This window comes from Charadrius vociferus, unplaced genomic scaffold, assembly GCF_000708025.1.
Source record: "Charadrius vociferus isolate BGI_N301 unplaced genomic scaffold, ASM70802v2 scaffold162, whole genome shotgun sequence".
NCBI lineage: Eukaryota > Metazoa > Chordata > Aves > Charadriiformes > Charadriidae > Charadrius > Charadrius vociferus.
In genome coordinates, this window is record NW_009647236.1 from 235733 (window position 1) to 244673 (window position 8941).

An 8941-nucleotide genomic window follows, 5' to 3' on the forward strand; every position below is an offset into this window, starting at 1 on the left:
GAAACGTATAGGCTTGCTACTTACAACACTATTTATTGTTACACTTTTGATCTAATCTTAAAATATGAAGCCTATTTTGGGAAAGCAGTTTTTTATCTTGTGTGTCTTCCCCATAATCACATCTTATAGGGGACTGTTGCTACTTGTGAATATCCTCTGAGCAGCTATATTGTAGCTGAAATAAAAGAAAAATGATCTGTCACTGAAAGTGTTTCAGCAGGTTTTAGTTGTAATTTCACATTCTTCTGTATCTCAGAATTCAGCAGAGCTCTAAAGAAGTAGGAATATTTGTAAGTTTTTAAAGAAACACATGGGAAGGATCTAAGTTGTGAAATCATAGGTGGATAGAATAAGTCTGTTCTGGTGGACTTGCTGGAGAGTCTCCGAGTCCTAACTTGCTGCATCTCTGAAGTCCAAGATCTGCAGAAGGAAAACTATTGTGACAAATTTTTAGACATTAATATAAAAATGATAGAGTATTACATACAGCAAATAGTCTCCGGTTTTCAGATTTTTAGAAAGGAAAATACTTTCAAAAATATTTTTCATTGTTCAAGAGTCACTAATGGTTAGACTCAGAAAACTTTTGACAAGTATCTGTGTCTGTCCTGAGAAGAGAAGAGAGCAAGCAAATTGAATCACAAAATTGTAATTATACTAAACTTTGCATGTGTCCCATTGAGTAGTGCCAGGTTCTGTTACTTGTAACTTTGTAAAGTATCTTCTTTCGTTTGAAAGACTGTACTTTCAAAACACTCCAATACTTTAATTAAAATTTTCCAGTGCTCTAGTGATCTCTCTTGAGTAATATATGAACAGAAGTTTTTTACACTAACCTATTATTCAGAAGAGTATTGAATTGGAAAAACAAAGGTGCAAGAAAATTAACTATGAAAATTCTGTTATCACAAATAGAAATTCTCTCCCTCTAGACTTTAAACGTTCTGAAAACTAAGACAAGTATTTCATAACTGATCAGTGATTTAGGGTGCTTGTTTTGAAGTGCCATACAGAGGGTCTGAGTTGAAGAAAGCAGATGCTTAATGCTTCCTAAAGGTCAGTTAATGTAGTTAGTGTTTAATGACAGTTGTGCTTCGTGTTTTCCTTTAGGAAACTTAAAATTGAGACATCCAACGTTGATAGCCTCCTCTTAGAGGCAAGCTTCTTAATACAAGAGACTTCCCCTACTTTCACAAAAGTGAAAGAATCACTCAAAAAAGGACCATTGAAATAAATTGTCTAAAAATTATAATAATTTCATGCTTTGCACAATGCCTAGGATGTACATGGTAAGAATACGTCCATTAAAGCCACTGAAACTGAAGTGTGGCATGCGGTCTCAGGTAGGGTTTTGGTATTTGTACAAAAACATTTCACACATAAAATAGCAGTTGCTGTTATTCCTTTTATTCCTCCCAAGCTTCGGTGAAAACCATGGTACATCACCTCAGGAACCTTGACTCTTTCCTTGTGAGACTTCTGCAGATACAGCACTCTCCCTTTGGACATTCAGGCAGTGTGCTGACATTCCTTTGCTTGCACAGCTATGGAATTCAGAGTTCAGTTCTTGAGGCTTTCTTTGTCTTAAAAGGGCAACAGAAAGAAAGAAAATAATGAGGTGACATTGTTACTTGATGGCATTTTTATTCTTTATCCTTCTGAGGCAGGAGAATGGTTGACCTTGCAGATACGCTGCAGGTTGATCACCAGTAGAAATATGCACACATGTTATAAAACAATTATTTTAAGTTATCTCTTCCATTCCTTCCCATTCAAAAAACTAACCTAAATTCCAGTTGCAAGAGAGCAGACCTTGAACAGTTGCTGTTATGACAAGTTAGACTTTATAACAACTAAAGCAGTTAGGCCATCCACAGTCCGTACTATGGCAGTGTTTAGGCAAATCAAAATAAGGAAGCCTTGTTTTTTTAGAATAACTCTATAAAACATTTTGAATTAGTGGAGAAAAAAATACCTTGGAAGATTTTTAAACAGTTGTAGATCTGCTGGTTAGAGAACTAATGACCCATGTGGCTAGGTTACATGACACTTTTGGATGCAAATTTCATCTTTCGTATATGATTTTCTGTTGTAGCTTGCGTTTGGAACTGTGCTGTTTGAAAGCATTGCTTGTTTAATGTATGACTGCCTGGACTGGAGAAGACAGCATTCTAACTACTTGGAAAACACCAAGTTTATAGATGTGCCTGCATTATCAGAGAGCAAATCAGCACAATCACCTGTAACTGAGGCAAGGATCCTTCTCTTCTTGTGGAGAATAACTATTTATAGGCTAGAATTGACTGTCTTTAATTCTGCACTTAAAAGTTCACCTTGGGCCCTCACTCCATGGGTAGTTTTCTGTGAATGAAATTGGGAATTTTGTCTTCAGCATTTAAAAACTCAAAATGGTGAGAAAAAAAAAAAAGTAGCTGAGCATTGGGAAAACAGAAAAAGGAAAATTTGAAGGATCATACAGGCATAAAGTATTACAGTTGTAAAAATTCCTTAGATAGCTTCTGATGGCACCTACTTGTGTCTGAAAAATCAATATGCCTGCACAGACCTACTGTGTCTTGTTGCAGATCTGTGAACTATCAAAAAAAGATTATTAGTTCTATGCAAGATCAGTTTCTTTATTTTGTTCTTGGTAGACAAAAGTTTAAGTGGGCAGAAGAAAGTGGCTTATTAGGACATGTACTAGTGGCAGGGAAAAATGGGCTTATTCCATCTGTAGCAGTACTACTGAATGCTCATTTAAAGCATTTATAAAACTACGTTCTTACTATCTTGTTCCATTCAGAGTTAGATGGGTTTTCCCTCCCATAATACCAACCATTTAAAAGTTTAGCATCTACTCTAGGGGAAGTAACCAAAGCTAAATGAAATTAATGTCTCCCACCTGTTTGTGCAGTCCTTGTTTTTCTAATGTTTCTGAGGTTTTTTATCTTTATTTTTGTTCCTTTAGGTACAACCAGCAGCACAGATTACACCTTCAAAGAAAAAAGGGCAAGCAGAAGAAATTCTGCCAACAGTAAATTTGTCACAGGGTATGTCTAAAGGATTAAAGCACTCATCTGTAGCTGTTCACTCTGTCATACCATTTGTGCATCTGACAGCACATTTCCTTGAAATTATTTGCACAGTAAGGCGAAGATGTGATTTGGTGTTGTGAGAGTAGTTTCTTGGTGAATACGTTGTGAAAGTCTCTGGAAACTGCAGTGGTGATAACCAAGCTCTTTAGAAAATCACTTTTTCTATCTATTCCTAGTCACAGTCAGATTTAAGAGCTCTACAGTAATGGACTTCGTTAGTCTTTTTTAAGAAAAATTGTCTGAAGTTTGAACTGGTTGGTAATATAAACTGTCATTTCTGAAGAAATCATCGATCTTCATGTTTTATCTTTCATTACAGCAGAGGAAGAAGCTTCTTTTTTGGCTGCTTCTGTGGATATGAGGTATTACAATGACTTGCTGAGTCAGATTCCCGAGGAATACTTTTCTGTACCCTTAATGCTGAACTGCATGTTGGAACAGGTGGGAATATTCTCTTAATAATTCCTGTGGGTAATTAGGCTTAGACCTGGTATAATGAATTGGTCAAAAATCAATGAATCCATCTGTTTCAGCCTGAAATAAGAGACTGCCTGGAGGCACTGGCCATGGAGGTTCAATACAAAGGAATCACAACTCAAAAGTGACATCTTTGACATAGTTTTTTTTTGTATTGTGCACTTACCCTCTATATACTGTGTTATTCCAAAATTATTTTTTTCAAGACTACAGATCCAATACAGTCAAATGAGGAAAAAGGTGTAATTTCTTAGCTAAGTGAATAACAAGTTTTCACATCCTGCAACACTGTTATTGATACTGAACTTTTACTTGTTTACTCAGCACAGAAGTCTTAGGGCAAGCCTAACATAAAAATGGTGTATATTGACGCTAGTGCTAGACAGATCGGACTGCTGTTGAGCTCAAGCTTAATACATGAGTTAGCAGAGACCCACAGTATGATTTGGAAATTGTCCTTCTTTCAGAAATAAAATTTCAGCGCAATTTTTTTTTTTTTTTTTTTTTTTACTTTTTGCAATTTAGTCTGAAAATAGACTCAGGCAAAAATACTCAAAATAAGGTTCAATGCCTGATACACAATCAGTTCTTAATTATCTGTGTTCATTAACGATTCCTACCATTTCAGGTTTGAAATATTTTTCTTCTCATGCTTCCAAAAGTGAATAATAGGAGAAAACATTTAATTCTGTTTTCCATAATCATTGTTTGGGGCAGGAACTAACATAGATAACTGCATTTTTGCTACTTGTAGAAAAAAATGACAGTTTTCTTTCCTGACAAAATTTATGGATGTGTGTTTAGCTTATAGCAGGATCTGCTTGGTAGTTTTAATGAAGTAAAGCAGCAGTCATACTGTCATGAAAGCTAATATATATCATGTTTGCCAGGTTATTGCAAGTGAAGAAAACCTTATACCACCTAGTCTGGTGGTACCAGAGCCTCGAGCAGATGGGCTACATCATACCATTGCAGATCATATAGCTTCTGTCCTTCCTTCTCTTTCACTTTCTAAGAGTGAAAAAAAGGTTTGTGTTGTCGTTTGTTAATTTCCTAAAATTACAAATAAATCTGATTATTGGGGTTTAATACATCTTTCTTTTTTAACAGGATCTGTATGAATACTTTTCTCCTAAATACAGTGAAAAAAAGACTGTCAGCCCCACATACCCTCTCTTATTTAACTACCATGATACCCTGGCTCAGCAGTTGCACCGGATGAAGGTATAATGCTACCTATCATATATAAATAGTTCTAAAGTCCACAGGCAGTGAATACTCGCTGCACTAGAAAGGATGGAGTGGTGTTTTTACAAAGCAGAACAGTATAGCCTAGATTTTTCCTACTGAGATAGACACACTAACACGTGTTTAGTCTGCTTAAGAAGCAATGAATTACTGCTGCTGACAGAGGACACATCATAAACATAGAGCACTATTTTGATTTCAGTCATCTATTTGCATTATTAATAAGAATGTTTAGCCTTTGGCATAGATGAGAGATAGTACAGAATTCTGTTGATTTACTGTAATCAAACACTGATGAAACTGTGGAAAATGAGTTACTAACTAGATAATGGTGATTTGGCACGTAGACTAGATTAAATACTAAGATGTAGAGAAGTTAGAAAAGATACAGAGTTTGTTAGTGAACACAAGAAGTGTGTTCAGGTTGGCTAAAAAGTTGGAACATAGCGTATAACCAAGACATTGCCAAGTTTTAACAAAGGCAGAATGGTTCAGAGACTGCAAGGTTTGGGATTATTGCAAAGTAACATTTCATAGACTTTCTGAACCAAAAAACCACCGTGAATTTCTCGATTTTCTCCAAAGCCAAGGTGTAGTTTTACCATTAAACTTTGAAAATAGTCTGAAGGTAATACAAATGATAATGCAGGTCTAGATTTCACAGCTAAAGTGTGTCTGCCTGGCTTTGTGAATTACAAATTGTCTGTGCAATGCTTTGGCAACCATTGCTTAAAGCAGTATTCAGAAACAAATCAAGCTTGACACATTGGAGGTATTCAAGCAGAAGGCAGGACTGAGCAATCACCGAGAGAGATGCTCTTAGCAGGCATACGCTTGATGTATATGATGTACTTGCTGGAGAGGAAATTCAGGATATAGTACAATGTTTGAAGGGTGAGTAGAAGAAAAAGATTTGGAAGATACGGTCAAAGAAAAAGGTACTGTAAGTGTGTGATACTAAAAAGAGTGGAGCTGAAAGATACCAGTAAGTCTTAAAAGGTAAATCCTTAAATATATAGAGATGCTGCTGTCACAGGCTGATCAATGAGTTTACAGACTTTAGTACTATGAGAAGTAGCACAGACCATCTGAAAGATATGCAGAAGGTACCTGCTGCCTATCCTGTATGATCAATACATATTTCTGTATTCCAGAATTTTTGAGTCTAGCTAGCACAGGCAAATATCTTCTAACAAGTGTCTGTTATTATGTCGTCTGTTACTCTCTTATGTGTCTCATTTTTTCTGCCTAAAATATCTGACGCCATGATTCAAAAACATACTGTGAGCACATGCTCAAATTTAAGTTTATGTCCAACTGACTTAAGCCCATGCTCATGTCTTGCTATAAAAAGACTTCTTTATTCAAACATAATTTTTAGAAATCCACTCGTGTGCAAATTTTAACTCTTGTACTTTGGGTTTTGTTCCAGGTCCAGGAGAACTTAAATCCAGAAAAGATTGAACGTGAAATGATGGATAAACTGCCTCTTACAGAACTTATCCATTTCACCCTTCCTTCAACCGAAAACAATGCTAAACGCTTGGCCAGAGTTCACGAGCTCATGCATTATTGTACCAGTGGTAAAGTGATTTTCTTTGTCATTCATTTAACTTCTGTCTTTTTCTTCTGGTTGATGATCCTATTAAATAGCAGGAATTTTGGGACAAGTTTTTTCAGCTGCCTAAAACCTTTGCAGCATTTCCCATTTTCACATTCTTGCTTATACCTTAGCCTACTATACAAGTTAGGGTTAACTTTAGACATCAGTTTCATGGTTAATGGGGATGGCTATATGAGTATTACATACTGCATGAGGAAGAGCTGGAAGTATGGTAGAACTCATTTACTTATTTATGTTCACAAACATACAAACACTTACTAAATCTGAGGAAAAAAATGGTTTTACAAAATTGCTGGTTTGATCCTAGGGCATAGAATGCATTTTGGGAGATGCTGACGTAAACTGTATGTTTGTTTACCGACACCCTTTTGGGGGAAGAGCACGTGTATCTTAGGGAGAAGATTGTTATTGGACAGTAAATGGTTTTCAGAATTTATTCTGTGTAAGCTGTTGGTGTTAATAATGAAATAGCTTCTTTATCAAACCAAGAATATATTCACTTCTTCAACCATAATCCCTTCTGCTGTTACCTTTTTTTGGGGTGTGCATACCACCATGACATACACTGTGAAACAATTCCAGAGATTACAGAAATACCCTTAGGTAGTTTCAAAAGTTTACTCTAGACTACTAAGAAATGGAAACATCCCAATCCCTTTGATTACATTTATGCCATCGTATAAGGCACAGGATTTGAAGGTACTTTCCTAGCAATTCAGTCCCGTAATGCCTTGTGTTAGATGAATTTACACTCACTGCATTGTTTCTAGTTGTTGGTATGTTCATTTTGAACACTAAGCTGTTAAGGTATTCTGTATTGCTGTGTCATTCCAGCTAATGGGTATCAAATTTTATGGTCTTCACTGGACCATGCTATACTGCCAAACTCTCCCAACTGTTTACTTAGCTGGGAATGTCCTCGCTTCTATCGAGAAGGTGATTGATTTGAACAGGAGATGAGATATCCAACATTTTCAAGATGTGTGACATGCTTGGGTGTTTAACTACTGTAAAGAGAAAACATTTCAAACTGAACATATTGTTGTATTATTTGGGCACTGAACTAATTGTCCTAAAATTCAGTCCTCATGATTATCATTGTTATATAGACACCAATGCTTACAAACATAAATGGGATTTATTATTGCCTTTGCACTTTGCATGCTCCTGTGCATAAAATTTTGCCTGAAGAGGAAAAAAACATTTGATAATTGGTTTGAGAAGCTGCAGATAATAAAAAAGTGTATGATAATGGAAGCCTTTTCATGAACTGGAAATAGCTAGTTGTTAACTGTTTTGATAAATTCTACTCAGTATTTTAAAATCAACATAATTTACATAAAGTTAATGAGCCAGCAGGTATTCAGAGTATGAAGCACTTCATTTAATTTGGATTAATAATTAGGTGTATCATTTTGCAATTTGGAAGCATTCAACTTCGAATGCAGTGTAAAATGTGGCTCACATAATTTGATCCAGTACCATTAAGGAAATTGTTGTTGGCTTTTGCAGAGTTGCCAAGAACAATACACCTACATAGTCTTCTATTTATCTTCTGCTGAGCCGTAAGGACATTTTCAGTTAATGATCATAATTCTTTTATAGAACTTCTGACTTGGGCTGAAGTAGAAAGAGCCTTCAGAGTGTTTACTTTTGAAAGCCTGAGGCTGACTACGCTGAGTGACTCTGGTCTCCTGGAGAGCTCTGGATCTATGGTTGGAGGTGATTCTGAAGTGTCTTATATCCCTTGGGATAATCCAGCCAGGTTTGCAAGACAGCTGAGACAACTTTTCCTTGTGGAAAAGAAGCTTAATGGGAAATCTCCAAGAGGCTCTGGTAAAAATCTCTCTGTTTACATTACTCCTGAAGAATTTGAATCCACTATTTATTTTACTATATCATTTGCTATTGCATGGCTGGGACTTTTCTTCCTTGTACAAAGTACTGAATTTTCAGGTACTGTATAGTCTGTACATTGAGTATCTATGTAGGAATACTAGATAAAGACAAAAGCTAGCTATTTTGTATGACAACAGTAACAGTTTATTTAAGCAACTCATAAAAGTGATATCTGTGGAAAAGCATGTACTAGAAAACTGTTCTATGGTCATGACTTCAAATATATTTTATAGACATAAAATAGTGAAGACATGCTTAAATACCTTTCTGAATACAGGCTCTTGTGATTTATGATGGCAGCTGAGTCTTTACAAAGTCACTATCAACCACAGGGTGAAATCAAAAGTGATGCATGAGGTTAATTGGATGATTAGTAGTGAATGAGTATTAGGAAATGCAAAGAATATATAACTTAACATGAGGAGTCTAGAAGGTGATATAAAAAGTTGAAAATTAAAAAAGGTGTGCTGTATGTTGTAATTACACATGCATACATTCCTTTTCCTTTTAAATTTTTTTCTTCCACACTTCCCTCGTCTTTCACATACAGGTTAATCCAGTGTAGAGTTTTGGCGTTCAAAATTCTGGGCCTAATTCA

General features: G+C 35.8%; 1 protein-coding gene across 1 annotated transcript in view; it reads left to right on the plus strand.

The window, feature by feature from the left end:
• SPAG17 (sperm associated antigen 17) overlaps positions 1-8941 on the plus strand; it is a 284919-nt gene that overhangs the window by 213900 nt on the left and 62078 nt on the right. The window contains exons 8-14 of the mRNA XM_009879926.1: positions 2096-2251; positions 2969-3050; positions 3418-3536; positions 4463-4600; positions 4683-4796; positions 6253-6403; positions 8050-8280. Of these exons, the coding sequence (XP_009878228.1) occupies positions 2096-2251; positions 2969-3050; positions 3418-3536; positions 4463-4600; positions 4683-4796; positions 6253-6403; positions 8050-8280 (991 nt within the window). The remainder of the gene's footprint in view (positions 1-2095; positions 2252-2968; positions 3051-3417; positions 3537-4462; positions 4601-4682; positions 4797-6252; positions 6404-8049; positions 8281-8941) is intronic.